Source organism: Poecilia reticulata, chromosome 2, assembly GCF_904066995.2.
Source record: "Poecilia reticulata chromosome 2, P_reticulata-male-v2, whole genome shotgun sequence".
Classification (NCBI taxonomy): domain Eukaryota; kingdom Metazoa; phylum Chordata; class Actinopteri; order Cyprinodontiformes; family Poeciliidae; genus Poecilia; species Poecilia reticulata.
This window is the reverse complement of record NC_088831.1, coordinates 11,733,313-11,750,156: the sequence shown is the minus strand read 5'-3', so window position 1 is coordinate 11,750,156 and position 16,844 is coordinate 11,733,313. Positions and strand designations below refer to the sequence as shown.

Sequence of the window (16,844 nt, the reverse complement as noted above, 5' to 3'; positions counted from 1 at the left end):
ATGTGGAAATTTGGGCTGATAAATAAGAAGCGGTATAATTCCTAAGCTACTTATTTACTCGATTCTTTTGCTTTGAAATCCAAAATTACAAAAAGCTGAAATCTGTTAATATTTTAGATCCCCTCTACAAACACCTTTAACTGCCTACTTTAATAGTTCAAACCTTAAATTGACCTTTTATATGAATACAGTGGAAACTGTTTTAGCACTCATTCATGGATTTATCTGCATTTTCTTCCAAATATTTCAATATTTTAGTTATATTCCACAGACAAATGTGTAAATACTGAACCACTAATAGGCGGTAATGATAACATATGTTCCTGGATGTTGAATTGTCCCACAAATTATTGCGATAATTGTTGCTTTTAGACTTTTTTCGGGCATAATAATGCAAATTCACCTTCTGAAATATCACTCTACACTGGAACTGGAAGATATTTAAAATATCTAAATAAATAAAACAACCAAAAACAATAAATAAAATGAATTATGAACACAATTTCCCTTCAAAATGTTTTAATTATCAAGCTTATTTTAGTTTATTATGAAATTAATTGCTGTGTTCAGATAAATAAGAAAACAAATGAGAATGAATTATCTCTGGCTATAAATCAATATAATTACCAAAAAGTTTTTTATTAAACTTTCTTCTTTATCACTTCACAAACAGACACAATTTACCTTTAAGTGATATTTAATTAACATATAAAAAAAGCAGAAAGTGTTATTTTATTAACATGGGAACATTATTTACGTTGGAGGTGTTACAATTACTGTGCCAAAAAGTTACTTGAAAAATAAGATTTTATCATATTTTTCATTGTTACCACAATATTTCTGCAAAATAATGTGATGCATTTCAAAGTGCATAGTTTAGGAAATTATTTTTTAGTAAGAATCTGAAAGGTGCGACACGAATTTGCATTCAGCTCCTTTTTGCTACTATCTTTTGGATGCGTTTCAACCAGCTTTGCTTTTCTAGAAAGTAGCAATCTGCGGAACATCTGTGTGTAGTTTGTCATTTGCATTTAATTCTGGGCTTTGACTGGACCGTTCTATGAAATTAATATTATCTGACATAAGTTCTACTGGGGCTGCACAGTGGCGCAGTTGGTAGAGCTGTTGCCTTGCAGCAAGAAGGCTCTGGGTTCGATTCCCAGCCCGGGTCCCTCCACATGGAGCCGGCATGTTCTCCCTGTGCATGCGTGGGTTTTCTCCAGGTACTCCGGTTTCCTCCCACAGTCCAAAAACATGACTGTCAGGTTAATTGGCCTTTCCAAATTGTCCCTAGGTGTGTGTGTGTGTGTGCATGGTTGTGTGTCCTGTGTTGCCCTGCGACAGACTGGCGACCTGTCCAGGGTGACCCCGCCTCTCACCCGGAACGTTAGCTGGAGATAGGCACCAGCACCTCCCGACCCCACTGAGGGACAAGGGTGAAAGAAAATGGATGGATGAATAAGTTCTACTGGCAGTATGTATGTTTTTGGATGTCAGCCTGCTGGAAAGTGAATTTTCACCTCAGACTTAGATATTTTTATTTAAGGATTTAAACAAATCCTTAAATAAACCTTGCTAATAAACCATCAGTCATTCATTACTGTGCTTGCAGCACACTGTAAAACATACTTCTTCTTCTTTCTCCATTTTACCTGCTGTGCTCCTTGTTGTTTGTTCTCTAAAAATAACTCTGAGTCGTTGTTGAAAACATGTTTACAGTCTCAGTATTAGGCATCGGCTCTGTCCTGAACGGTGATGCAACGAACCAGCAGGGCTCAAACCGCGCATCGCCACCAGGTGAAAACTGATGACGGCATTCACCGGATATTTGTCTCGCTTCATTTCAGAGATTACGTGGGTTTCTATAAGCCAAGAAAACACTTGAATCCACTTCAAACAAGCAGCAGGGGGGAAAAAAGGTCATAAAGTGATTTTCTTAATTCCTTGAAAGTTGCCATTTTTGAATAGAGCGTGCATTATCATTTTTACCTTTCGTTGGAGCTTACCTGGAGCCATAGGAGTGGGAAGAGCCAGAAAGCAGGAGCAGTGTAGCCATGTAATGGTATTACACTAATCTACTATAAATATGGTACCTGTAATCATCTCTGCAATGGTGTAGATAGCTTGGTAATCACATTAGAAGTAGACAAAAATAATCACTGTTGGGTTAGAGATTTCAGGACTTTTGGCATGAAATGAAAGCTGAAAACTAAGAGGTTAGATAAAGTTAGCACAAATCTTGTTTGTTCAGTTGCACACTTAGAGGCTGTAGTGGTTTTTATGAACCATTAGTATCTGCTTTGAATGACGGAGTGACGGCTGACGTTTCCCAAACACACGTCGGGTCAGTGTTCATTAGCCGAGCCGCTTGTGAATCACAACCATCTGGAGCGCCGTCCGCGATACGGAGCGACGCGCTCGCCTCACCAGGCCGCCCTCCCACCCAGCGCTGCTGGCAGCCGGCCAATCAGATGGCAGATCCCACCAAGCGGCGTCATGGCTGAGCCGGGCCGGGACCGGACAGTCTTTTCCTCCAGAACACTTTACTGGTTAGCTTGGAACAGCTAATAACATGCTAAAAACACTAGCTGCACCAGTATGGGTTGTTTAAATAGTTCAACCTCAAACTGAACTGCAAAAACACAAAATCTTACCAGCTACTTTTGTCTAGTTTCTAGTACAAACATCCTAATACGCTTGAAATAAAATAAAACAAACTTGCAAGTAACCTTTCTGCCTTTTCTTAACATTACTATTAAAATATTAAATCAATTACCAGTGCGTGCTACAATGACAGTATCTAATATTTATAGAATAGAAATATCATTTACTGTCCCTCAAAAAAGTGTCGAAAACTCCTTGGTTTTTTACCCAAAGATCATTGAACATATAGAAAATTCACTTCCAGAACATAATCAATTACAAGCTAAAACACCTGTGATTTTATAAATACTGAATATTTATCCTGCTTGGTGAGAAACTCAGGCTTGTAAAGTCTGAAGTGGTTTAGCATCTACTAGTTCTGTTTTTGTATTGTGGTGAAATAATGATTGAAACCTGTGCAGATATTTAGACATGCAGTGGCTTTGATTTTGTCTAAAAATGTCTGTTCACACCCAGATTGAACTGTTTTGGGTTTTTTTTAAGCACTAGCAAAACTGGAAGATGGAGACGCCTAAAAGATGTGAAAATCTTGACTGAGATCAGAGCAAAAACTGAGCTGAATAAAATGTAATTTTTTTTTCTTAAATCTTAAAAATTTTAACAGCACAAACATTGCACAGTTGATCAACTCCATTTTGTAAAATTGGATTGTCTCAGTTGGCCTTTGGTTACCTCTACAAACACTTATTGACATCTTTAAAATAACAGTTAACATTTTCTGCGGCGCGATCCTGGTTGAGTCAGATCCTGCAGGACTGATTTAGATCCTGACTTGTCCGTAAACATGTGGGGAAACATTTGTAAGTTTGTGAGCTGGAATTACAAATGTGTTGTTGTGTGAAACACTGATGCAGTATTCATGTGCAGGAGTAGACGCATGCATATTCAGGTCACCGCCTGTTGCTCCCACTCGCTACAAGTCGACTCTAAATTCATCCACAATTACAGGGGACGAAAAAAATAATAGTTCTTCGACGGTGAGTGACATTCGGCTCATCCAGACGCTGAGTTACGGCACAGAGAAGACGAGAAGAGACGTCTTCCAGCCATGAGCATATTCTTTCTCCTCTTCCTCCTCCCTGGGGAAATCACTGCAGGGACGAGAAAGGAGAGATGTTGTTTTCTTTTCGCTCAAGTGCCCCTCCTCTCCCTCTTCTGTCCACCTGTGCCCTCCTCAGCTGCAGCGTAATAATCTGCCCATCTGCTGTAATCAAACTTCTCCCTCCTCTCCTCCTTCTTCATCACTCTTCAACACCCTTCCTTTGTTTGACATTGCACCTTGCACCATTTTCGCCCTCTTTTTTTATTTTTTCCTAACCCACCTCTGATTTCTTTCTGCCTTCACAAGTTATTGATCAGCTTAATTGGAGTCGTTGCGGTGTAGTTCGGTTGCAGATGTGGTTGTCGTGACGAAGATGCAAAGAGGGAAACGGGGTTGACGGCGCCACTGCTGAGCCGCTGCTTTCTGTCAAAACCAAACCTTTTGTTTTTTTTTCTTTGGTTTCCCTCCACAGTCGGCTTTTCTCTCCCCCGCTGTTTGTCCTATTTACCTGTGACTCAGTGTATCCACCCCTGATCTACTTTTTCTCTTTTTCATCTCCTCCTTTCCTCTCGCTTCCTTCCAAACATCTCTTGCCTCGTTGTGGCAGATTTCGAACAGACTCGTATTGATATTCAAATAATCTCCTCCAGGGAAATAAAGGGAACCATTGTCTCCGTCGGTGTTGATGTTTAAACTTCAATTCCCTTTTTTTCTCCATTTTGCATGCAGGAACTGAAAGCAGTACACTGACAGACATGTTTCCTTTCCCATCAACAAGAGTTACAATCTGTAGATTAGCAATACTTAAACAAATATTTAAACATTTTAAAATGTCTTAAAATAATAAACCAATTTCTTTCATCTTTAATATCTGATTGGTTGAATATTTTAGTGTTGCTATGCATTTTCACTCAAAAATCACACTATTATAGAAATGTCAGACTTTGAATGTGTTTTCTACTTCCATTTGGGTTTTTGCTGCTTTTAGAAACAAATACAAAAAAATCCATCAAACTTCTTTTTTAACAATAAACTAAAAAATGTTGTTTGGAAAATGAGCCATTTCAAAATCTTCCTGATTATGACATCACAATCCACAATTGTGCATCTATTTTCAACCATTTTGAAACATATAAAGTGTAAACATAGAGAAAAAGGGGGCGTGGCCAGCAACAGCTTATTTGCATTAAAGTGGCGGCGCTCTAAAAATGTTTAACCTGAAAGGAGCTGAAATCTCACCTGAGAATGATTTTCCAAATTCAATAACTTTATTTATTTATTCCAAAGGGAAATTAATAAATTAAATATGTATCGGCTGCCTTTAAATTAAAGCTATGCTAACAGTTGAAGCAAATATATCTGAAATCTGACCTTTTTTTACCCAAATTTGACAGATTTTTTTTATTTATTTATTTACACCAATCAGTAGGTCTATAATGAACAATTATTGTATGTACCAATTAATTAATCTACTGATTTATCTGATTATATTTGTATTTATATAATATTAGAATACATTAAAAGATGCAAAAAAACAAATAAATTCCTTTCTAAATAAGAATTATTTATATTTTTGGAAGCTCTGTAGTTGATTCTGCAGCGTTTATTTGTGAGGAATCTTTATTTAATGTGATTTTTAGTGGTTTTTTTCACCATCAGCCTCTTCTCCTGTGTTTGTGATACTTTTCTGTTCACGTGTAACTCAGTAATAGACGGAGACGCCTGGATTTCTTTTCTTGACACTTTAAATCAAAGGCAGGTGTAGGTGCATAATGTGACATGTTTATATAAAGGTGTCTGTTTTTGTTGATCCATGTGTCAGTCAGTCGGTGCAATCACAAGGAGGCTTTACCCTAAGGGGCACAGAGGCACAGGTTTTATAATGTGTAGGCAGGAAGTGGTGCAGCTCAAGGAAAAGTGAATTATTTGGTAAAATCTGTTCAATTTATACGTGTATAGATTAGGGGTTGAACGACTACATATTTTTTAAGGTCGACTACATCATGATAATAGTCGAGTCAATGACGACTAGTCTCGATGACGTCATAGTGACGTAACTACTTGGAGGCTTTATCAACTATTTTCACTGCAAATATTGACACCCCCGCCCCTTCTCCCGCTTTTACTAAGTCTATTATGCAGAATTAAAAGAGCAATAAACAGATCATTCTTCCTGAGCAGCAGAGAAAAGTTCGGGTTTTTTTTCCAAACACCGGCTGAGAGGCCTGATGGGCCCAGCGAATGGAGGACGGGAGTCGGACTCCTGACTACCGTGGGCTAAAGTCTCTGTATGCGGGGCGCCGCGCAAACCACCGCGCCGCGCAACGCCCCTATTGCGGGAGCCTATGCTGTAATTTACAGTTTGTCTTTGTTAAATTATTTACATTTTTATACAATTTGAGCTTTCTGATGAACTCACCTAGTCCACCTTCTTTCATTTCCTTGGAAAAATCTGTTTTGTCACGTGATTGCGACTAGTCGACTGGCCCTTAAGAGTCATTGCAGAGAAAAGATTTGACTAGTCGACTAATCGGTGCAACTCCTAGTATAGATACTTTTTTTTTTGTCTGATTTAACATTTTACTGTTTAGTCAGTTAGGATTAACAAATATTTCTAATTAAGAAATATTTTTAAAAGTTTACTTTAGTATTTGGTAGCATTTTCTATAGCGGTTTTTTTTTTTCTTTTTCCACCAGCTTCTCAGAGTAGTTTACTGGGATTTTGGACCATTCCCTCAGATAGAACTGGTTTAAATTGGCCAAACATCTTTTTTTTCCACCAGTGTTTTATAAGCCTGGCGGGCCACCAGGCTTTACTTGCACCCCACCAGGCTTAGCTTTGTTTTTTTATACAACGGAAACAGAAACAGGTTATGGCAACAGTATGTTATTATGTTAACACATAGGGAGACTGAGGTCTCATGTTTTTTGTTTTTTACTTTTCTTACTGGAACTTCATATCCATTTCCTGTCTTTACTGGTTTACAGGCTAACAGCTTCAGCTAATAGAGTGACAAGTCATGAATAAAAGATCAACAAACATTTTGGCCACTTTATTTAGGATGAAACCATTAAAGTGCAATTTTCTTATTTTTACTTTTTTAAAGACTTTATTCTTGGTGTTTAGGAGTTAATGTCACATATTTACTTCATCATAGTTTCAAATTCAAAAACTCAAAAACACGGTCGGCCCCTGCCAGTCAGCTTAGCAAGTTTTCTGAGGTTAACTCTGTCTTTCAATCGATCGATCAATCAATCAATCGATCGATCAATCAATCAATCAATCAATCAATCAATCAATCAATCAATCAATCAATCAATCAATCAATCAATCAATCAATCAATCAATCAATCAATCAATCAATCAATCAATTTTATTTTGTAAAGAACATTTCAGTGCTTTACATCATAAAAACTCACAAGTACAAAGTCATGTAACACACATTCAACAATTGAAACATTTAGTCAAGTGCAATTGCATGTCAAAAATTTCAGTTTTTAGTCTAGATTTAAAGGAACTCTGTTTTGGCTGTTTTTCAGTTTTCTGGAAGTTTGTTCCAGATTTGTGGTGCATAGAAGCTGAATGTTGCTTCTCCTCGTTTGGACAGTCTATTCTCTGGGAACCAGTGAAAGGACACTTCCTGGTTTTAGTCAGAACGCCAGCAGCAGCGTTCTGGATCTGATTTATGGTTTTAGGCAGACCTGTTTCTATAATCGATGCGACTAAAGATAAATGCATTGATGAGTTTCTCTAGATCTTATCTTGTCCTCTAATCCTGGAAATGTTCTTCAAGTGATCGAAGACCGTCTTTGTAACTGTTTTTGTTAGACTCATCAAACCACAGTACATGTCCCCAAACATTAGGATCTGCCTCTCTGAGCTCATTTTCAATCTGTAATCTCACTTTTTGTTGCTTTAGGAGGAATGGCTTCTTCCTCACTGAACGGCCTTTCAGTGCAGGACATGTTTCACGTTTTCTATTTTTGATTTGCACAAGGAAGCAGTGTGTTTGAGACCATGAAATACATCCATTTAACTGTGACTTAAAACAGTGATGAGAAATAATTGTGTCTTTTTCTGCAGTGTATAAATATCTCATCTCTCTGTTCATCCCGTCTGCATCTTTAAGTGTTGATTCCTGTATGAAGTGGGATCATCTGACTTTGCTAAATCCAGCAGATACATAATCAGCTTCTTAGAGAACAGAAAAAACCGTCTGATGCATATGCAATGAGGAGAGCGCTCAACTCTCACAACTGATATATGTGACAAACACAAAAAGCTTTTTCCCTCCCAAAAGGCAGATAATCTCTGTTTCGCTAACATATTTCTCTGGAAATGCTTATCTGCACCAACCTGACTGTAGTACTAAACAAATCAAGCAAAACATAATTTCTATTGAATTTTCAAATCATCCATCGTCTAATTTCTGCAGATTATTGGTTGAATTAACATTTTCAGGACGCTCACTGTATGAAAAATGCACATTTAGTCCTTGTTGGCAGGTGGATTCCTCGCCGTTTGGGTGGAAGAAGGCGAGTCGGCTCTCGACGAGCCTCACCTTGAGTTTAATTCGTGCGAATGCCTCTGAGAAGGCCCTGTCTGCTCGAATCAAGGCATGCACGGCCTCTTGTTGTCCTCCTGCCTCCGGTCATTAGTCTTCCTCGCTCAATTTCACCCGTTTATAACAATCGCTTGAATCCTTCACTTCTGTTCTGTGGCGCTTCAGCGTCCAGCTTGTGGAGATCAAATTGTAGCGATTATAAGAGGTAAAAGTTTTAAGAGTAATAAGTAAAATCAAACGCAACTGGTTGCATTTGATTTTATTTAATGTTATCTGATTAAAAGGACGCACATTTCAGATTTTAAGTGCTTGAAATCATTGAAAATACTTGAATTTCATTTAGGTGTTTTTATGGTCTGTATAAAGTTCAAACTGCACAGTTTGGAAAAAAAACAAACTAAATGTTTGGTGTCAGGTTCATTTAAATCACATAAATTATTTCTGTTTGCTGAATGCCAGAAAACTTGGCCAGAAGAAATTTTTAGACTATTTTCCCCCATTTTTATTTAAGAATTTTGACATTTAATTTGAAATATTAGACTCAACAAATACAAGTGTTGTAAAAAAAACAATTTAAGCAATCAGTTTGATGTTTCAGCTTATAACCATTCCCTATCCTAAACAGAAAAATATATATATATTTTTTAATGTTTTTTCTGGAATTTTTTTGCACCCTGCCAGGCTAAGCAGATTTTTTGTAGATTTATTTATTTTGTTCAAGCATTCAAAGCAATTTACTTTAACAAGATTTGTTTGAATTGTTTAAATGTTTAAATCGCTTCTTCATCATCTGATATTTTATACATTTAACAAAATTATTGAAATTGTGTTTTTTTTTTTATTAATTAGTGCTACGTGACATTTCATTTTGTTATATTTTAGTTTACTAAGTAGTAATAACTAATTGAAACTGTCTTTTTAATCGTTTTAAATTTTAAACTTGCCGTCAAAATGTTTGAATTTTTACAGTGGAAAAATTGTCCAAAAATATGAGACATTTTGAGCAGCATTGATACTTCAGCAAGGTGCTGTACAAAGAAAACTGGCTGTATCAGCTGCAATTCGCCCTTCAGTTTAATAATATATCAAAAAGTCCGCAAAGAAAAATGTGTCACACCAGAACAACAAATAACTATCCGAAATGCTTTCACATCAAAGAATATCTGCAGCACATTTCCCCCCAGGTATCAACTTCTCTTTTTAAGAGTGAGAATCCAACATAAATAATCCCACTGCTTTGTTCTCCTGTTATGTCTCAGCGATACCCTCAGTATTATTTAAGCTTGAGCTCTTTGATTTCCCGCCCTACTTCTCCTCTCTGCAGGCAGATGGAAACCTCTTTAATTCATTTGAACTCTTAACAATTCGCCTCTTCTGAAGCGAATTTACTGGATCTAAAGTCGGTGACTTACTGTACCGAACAAAGCGAAGCCAGTCGTCCGGGGATTTCGCTGCACACTTGTACTTTAACACACTGTGACACCGTCGCTGCTCTGTCTAACCGTCCGCCGGCCACTCGGCTATCCCCGCCGGAGCGCGGTCCGGTATCTCGCTCAAGGGCACCTCCACAATAGACGTAAGGGGAGCGGAAAGCCTTTCTCACTCAATTTCCTCGTGCAGATCTGCTCAGCTGGACTGGAGAGTCTGACCTTGGAGTAACAAGCTCGCTGTTGAACCTGCAGTCCCGCTGCTGCAGCGTCCCCAGACTGGGACGGCGGGGTTCACAGGAAGGACATCCCTCATGTGGGATGCATGTGTGCTCCTTACAGGAAGTGGTTTAAATAAATCCCTAGGTGTTGAGCCGTTAATGGACCCGTCACGTTTTACCCCAAAACTGCCATTGAAACGCAACGTTTGCCACTAATTAGTTCAGTTCTCATCATGACAGTCGTTCATTTGTGCTGTCAAAATGTTTCAACCTCTTAAGTGGCAGTTTTCTTTAGATAAAACACAAATATTTTATGTATAATTGTGCTTAATGTTATGATTCATGTCCTGTCCATGCTGTGTTAAGCACTCATTCAGTTCACCTGCCACGCCTGATTGCTTACCTGTTCCACCTGGGCCTTGCCCTACTTAAACACCCCTCAGCCTCTGCTTCCCTGCCAGATTATCGACAGCCACGAGCCAGTAGAGATCCAGCGTTTCCTGCCAAGCCTTCTGTGTTTCTTCGACCCCTCCTTCTGACCACGGATTTACCCCTCCTGCCAAGCCCTTCACGGATCCCTTCTATTCTGGATTTCTGGACCCTGACCCAAGCTCTGCCTCACGACCACCGATTACTGCCTGCCCCTCTAAGCTAAGTCTGCTCTCTGTCCTCCTGTGTATGACCTCTGCCTGTTTTTCGACAAAGTCTCTGGGTGCTGCATCTCGGATCTCCCCGTGGAGATCTTCCTTGCCTCCACAGAAGCCTGTTCCTCTGGTTTCCTGCATCTCCCTGTCATCAGACCCTCTGTTCCTCTGCTCCACCCGTCCACTGCTCTACAGGTCAGTTAAGCTGAACATTTCTAAGATACCCCTCCTTTGTCCGTGCTTCACCAGTCTTCTCCCCTCTCTCCTCAGTGCTGTGTTTGATGACCTCTCCCTTAGCTGAAACCAGTATCTGAAATAATAAACTTTGTTTTCCTTTTTATACTCCTGTGTGTGGTTGAATTTCCGGGTCCCCTCTGAGTACCCTTACAGTATAATCTGGCCACTATGGACCCGTCACCCACACAGGAGTGGCGTTCCAGTGTTGAAGGCGCTATTAACCGCCTGGAAGCTAACATGCAAGAAATGATGTCTATGCTTGATAAGATGTCCTCCTCTCCTTCCCCAAAGAGCACTTCTCCTAGCCCCAAGGCTTCTAAGTCTGGCTACCAGGTCTCGCCCATTTATGAGCCCCGTCTGTCGCCTCCGGAGGTTTTCAAGGGTGAGCAGAGTCAATGTCGTCCTTTTATTACTCAATGTGAGATTGTTTTTGAACTGCAACCATCATCTTTCCCAACTGAACGTGCTAAAGTAGCCTATGCTATTTCTCTCCTCTCGGGGAAGGCCAAGTTATGGGGTACTGCTGAGTGGCAGAAGGACTCCCTCATTTGTTATCAGTTCAAGGACTTTTCTAAGGAGCTAATCAGAGTCTTCGATCCTGTTCTGCCTGAGAGGGAGGCTGCACGTGGTTTGCTCAAACTCAAACAAGGCAGGAGGCGAGTCACAGAGTACATAATTGACTTTCATGCTCTTTCTTCAGGAAGTGACTGGAACGATGAGGCACTATGTGACGCTTTCTACCAGGGTCTCAGTGAGGAGGTAAAGGATGAACTGTCTACACGGGATGCTCCCAAGGATTTGGAGGAACTGGAGACTCTGGCCGCAAGGATCGACATGAGGCTTCATGAGAGAAGGTTGGAGAGGGGTTCTTTCAGTCGTACTTACCAAGTTGAACGTGTTCCCAGGCCACAGCAATCGGTCCCATCCCCACCTTTGAGCTCATCTCCCACCTCTCCGGCAGAGGAGCCTATGCAGATAGGTCGATCACGCTTATCCCCACAAGAGAGAGAGCGGAGACTTAAGAGAGGCCTTTGTTTCTATTGTGGTGGAGAGGGTCACCTACTTCGTCTGTGTCCAGCAAAAGGCCAGGCTCAGTAGGAGGTAAGAGGCTCCTGCTGAGTCAAAAGAGATTTAAATCCTCTCCTTTCTCTGTTCAGGCCTTTCTCCAAACTGACTGCCTTACCAAACACCTATCTGTCTTTATTGATTCAGGAGCAGACACTGAGTTCATGGACCGTGGCCTTGCCGAATCTCTTGGTATCCAACTCCTACCCACCTCTAAGCATCTTGAAGTTTTAGCTATTGACGGCCATGTACTTCACCAGGTCACCCACGAAACGGGCCCCATTAAGTTTAGTATTTCCGGGAATCACCATGAAGTCATTTCCTTCCTGATAATAAATTCCCCTGGTCTCCCTGTCATTTTGGGGGCCACTTGGTTGAGAAAACACAACCCCCACATTGACTGGGTTAGGGGCGAGGTGTTGGGCTGGTCACCATCTTGCCATTCCACCTGCCTCTTAGCGGCTTCGGTCCCATGTACTGTCCCTATCTCAGGACAGGAGACCTACCCCGACCTATCCAAAGTACCTGCTGTTTACCATGACCTTAGGGAGGTCTTTAACAAGCATCGAGCCACTGCCCTTCCACCCCATCGGCCCTATGATTGTGCTATTGATTTGCTCCCTGGCACCTTTCCTCCCAGAGGTCGTCTTTTCCCCCTCTCTGGCCCAGAGGATAAGGCCATGAGGGATTATGTCAGTGACTCACTCAAGGCAGGCATCATCCGTCCTTCTTCCTCCCCAGCTGGTGCAGGATTCTTCTTTGTGGGCAAAAAGGATGGTTCCTTAAGACCCTGTATTGACTACAGAGGATTGAATGACATCACAGTCAAGAACCGTTACCCACTTCCTCTAATGAACACTGCCTTCGATCTGATCCAGGGATCCACTGTTTTTACTAAGTTAGATCTTAGAAATGCCTACCATCTGGTCCGGATAAAAGAGGGGGATGAGTGGAAGACAGCCTTTAACACCCCAACCGGTCATTATGAATACCTTGTAATGCCCTTTGGCCTGTCCAATGCTCCTGCTGTGTTCCAGGCACTTGTCAATGATGTCCTCAGGGACATGGTTGGTCGTTTTGTATATGTCTATCTGGATGACATTTTGATTTTTTCTAAGGATCTCACAGCCCATCAAGCTCATGTCCGTTCTGTCATTCTCCGCTTGCTGCAGAATAACCTGTTTGTCAAGGCAGAAAAGTGTGAGTTCCACAAACAGTCAACTTCATTCTTGGGTTTCGTCATCTCTCCTAACAGGATTTCCATGGACCCCAGCAAGACGGATGCCATCAAGAATTGGCCCCACCCACAAGACCGCAAGCAACTTCAAAGATTTCTGGGGTTTGCAAACTTTTATCGCCGGTTCATCCGCAATTTCAGCTCTGTAGCCTCTCCACTTCATGCACTTACCTCATCCAAGTGCAAGTTTGTTTGGGATAAGGCTGCTGCTGAGTCATTCGAGCACCTTAAGAGGGCTTTCACCTCAGCTCCTGTCCTCCGCACACCGGACCCGTCCCGCCAATTCATTGTTGAAGTGGATGCTTCTGCCTCCGGGGTGGGAGCCATACTCAGTCAGAGGTGCACTGATGGCAAGACTCACCCATGTGCCTTCTTTTCCAGAAAACTGTCTTCTGCAGAGACCAACTATGATGTTGGTGACCGTGAACTACTGGCAGTTAAACTGGCACTTGAGGAGTGGAGGCACTGGCTTGAGGGAGCTAAGGAACCTTTCATGGTTTGGACTGATCACAAAAATCTGCAGTACCTCAAGTCAGCAAGGAGACTCAACCCCAGGCAAGCCAGGTGGGCCTTGTACTTCTGTCGCTTTAATTTTTCACTGTCTTACAGACCGGGGAGTAAGAACGCTAAACCAGACGCACTCTCCAGGCTTCATGAGACTATGGAGGAGGGTCAAGAGGTAAAGCAGGTGGACTATGTGCTCCCCACGTCAGTGCATCTAGCAGTTTCCAAGCTAGAGCTGGAGCAGAAAATAAGAGAAGCCCATCATCTAAGCCCCATCCCTGTGAACTGTCCTAAAGATCGACTCTTTGTTCCAGAGCAGCTAATACCTGAGGTACTGTCATTTTGTCATGAGTCTAGACTTTTCTGTCATCCAGGAGTCACCAAGACCCTATCTGTGATCAGAAGTTGTTTCTGGTGGGAAAGTATGCTACAAGATGTTACTGAGTTCATCAAGGCTTGCAGAGTTTGCTGTCAGGCTAAACCATCCCGTCGGCCACCCTCTGGGCTTCTGCGACCCCTCCCTGTTCCACACCGCCCATGGTCCCACATATCCATGGATTTTGTGACTGGTCTACCCTCTTCCAATAACCACTCTGTCCTTCTCACAGTCGTTGATCGCTTCTCCAAGATGTCCCACCTGATTCCTCTTCGCAAACTGCCTTCCTCCAAGGAGCTGGGAGGGATTCTGGCCCGTGAGGTGTTTCGCCTGCATGGGCTGCCCTCTGACATTGTTTCTGACAGGGGGCCCCAGTTTGTCTCTAGATTCTGGAAGGAATTCTGTGGTCTCCTGGGTATCACAGTGAGTCTCTCATCAGGGTTCCACCCTCAAACTGACGGACAAACGGAGAGGATCAACCAAGAAGTGGAGACCAAGCTTCGGATGCTATGTGAACATGATCCCTCCTCTTGGTCACAGAACCTACCATGGGTGGAGTATGCACTCAACTCTCTCCCTTCTACTTCTACAGGGCTGTCCCCCTTTTACACGGTTTACGGTTACCAACCTCCTGTGTTGTCTCTTCAAGAAAAGCCCACTAAAGTCCCATCTGCCCATGCCTCAGCCTTGAAGTGCCAGCAGGTATGGCGTCAGGCCCGCAGGGCTCTCCTGAAAACCTCCGCTTTATGTTGCAGATTTGCCAATCGTCGCAGAACCCCAGCACCCACCTACCTCACAGGACAAAGAGTCTGGCTATCCACCAAGGACCTCCCCTTGCGGATTGAAAACCGCAAGCTAGCCCCTCGTTTCATAGGACCCTTCCCGATTTCCAAAGTGATCAACCCAGTGGCTGTTCGGCTCCGCCTCCCCAGGACTCTCAGGGTTTGTCCCACCTTTCATGTGTCCCGTGTCAAACCTGTCTTCACTTCACAGTTGGTACCCTCCTCCAGACCCCCTCCTCCCGCCCGGATGATTGATGGGGGCCCCGCTCACACTGTACGTCGTCTCCTTCGGTCCAGACGTTGGGGCCGGTCCATCCATTACTTGGTGGACTGGGAGGGATACGGGCCTGAGGAGCGCTCCTGGGTGCCGGCCCGGCATGTTTTGGACAAGTCCCTTATCAGGGAGTTTCATCGGTCCAACCCTGACCAGCCTGGTGGTCCTTCTGGAGCCGGACCTTGAGGAGGGGGTACTGTTATGATTCATGTCCTGTCCATGCTGTGTTAAGCACTCATTCAGTTCACCTGCCACGCCTGATTGCTTACCTGTTCCACCTGGGCCTTGCCCTACTTAAACACCCCTCAGCCTCTGCTTCCCTGCCAGATTATCGACAGCCACGAGCCAGTAGAGATCCAGCGTTTCCTGCCAAGCCTTCTGTGTTTCTTCGACCCCTCCTTCTGACCACGGATTTACCCCTCCTGCCAAGCCCTTCACGGATCCCTTCTATTCTGGATTTCTGGACCCTGACCCAAGCTCTGCCTCACGACCACCGATTACTGCCTGCCCCTCTAAGCTAAGTCTGCTCTCTGTCCTCCTGTGTATGACCTCTGCCTGTTTTTCGACAAAGTCTCTGGGTGCTGCATCTCGGATCTTCCTTGCCTCCACAGAAGCCTGTTCCTCTGGTTTCCTGCATCTCCCTGTCATCAGACCCTCTGTTCCTCTGCTCCACCCGTCCACTGCTCTACAGGTCAGTTAAGCTGAACATTTCTAAGATACCCCTCCTTTGTCCGTGCTTCACCAGTCTTCTCCCCTCTCTCCTCAGTGCTGTGTTTGATGACCTCTCCCTTAGCTGAAACCAGTATCTGAAATAATAAACTTTGTTTTCCTTTTTATACTCCTGTGTGTGGTTGAATTTCCGGGTCCCCTCTGAGTACCCTTACACTTAATTGATTTTGATCACCATATATCATGAGTATAACTATTTTATTTGAAATTTTAACCTCTTAAATGTCAGTTTTATATACGCTTTAAACTGAAAAGTTTTAATTTTTATTGTTTTTATGAAACACAAATATTTAAATTGCAATTTCTTAAAGTGCCAGAAAATGTTATATTTAATTAACTTTTTTCGTACTTTTTTTTTTGCAGATTATCGTCAAAACCTGTTTTTATTTAGATTATGAATATTTCTGATAGATTATTCATCCAAAATGGAAGATTACAATTAAATAAAAACACATTTGTGATTTTAACATCATGAAATTAAAATTACAATTTTAAAAATGTTTCAAAAATCCATTTTTAATGGCAGGAAGAATAAATGCAAACTCAGATTGCCCTTTTTGATTTAGGGAAAAAAAAAGAAATCCTCACCAAATATTATATAAAAATTTGATAAAACATAACTTGTTCAGTGACGATAAAGCTGAAAATGATCAGATTTTACTTCCTGTCTCCTACAAAATCTGAACATCCAGATTATTTTTAAACCTCTCTTCATCTGCTGGCTGTGGAAATTTAAACAAGAAATGTGAAAGTAGAAAAAAATTGACAATATTCAACCAGATTATAGCCATTAGCCAACTTACTTCTGCAGTTGCTTTGCAGCAGAAATTAGGAAATTTGTTGAAAACGGTCAATAAAAAATACAACAATAATCTAGCAACACGATCACATAAGGATTCAAAAGATTTATCCTCACTATTTATTATAACTGGAATATAACAGCGTTCTCCTAATAGAGTAGCCAAACAGATTTGTGTTAATTTAGATAAACTGGCAGCCATTTTGAGTAGGAAACATTTTGTCCTTTAAGTTTGTCTTTGTTGGGTTAGAAAGTTGATCCACAGGATAATCTGAGCT

At 41.8% G+C, this 16,844-nt stretch overlaps 2 protein-coding genes across 5 annotated transcripts in view; both read left to right on the top strand.

The window, feature by feature from the left end:
• The window catches only part of ncam2a (neural cell adhesion molecule 2a), a 315,525-nt gene that overhangs the window by 28,553 nt on the left and 270,128 nt on the right, over positions 1 to 16,844 (top strand). The window lies entirely within an intron of this gene.
• LOC145547669 (retrotransposon-derived protein PEG10) lies at positions 10,969 to 12,095 on the top strand. The gene is made up of 2 exons (XM_081597469.1): positions 10,969 to 11,901; positions 12,013 to 12,095. Exon 1 carries the CDS (start codon positions 10,969 to 10,971, stop codon positions 11,896 to 11,898), a length of 930 nt encoding a protein of 309 aa, XP_081453595.1. The 3' UTR covers positions 11,899 to 11,901; positions 12,013 to 12,095.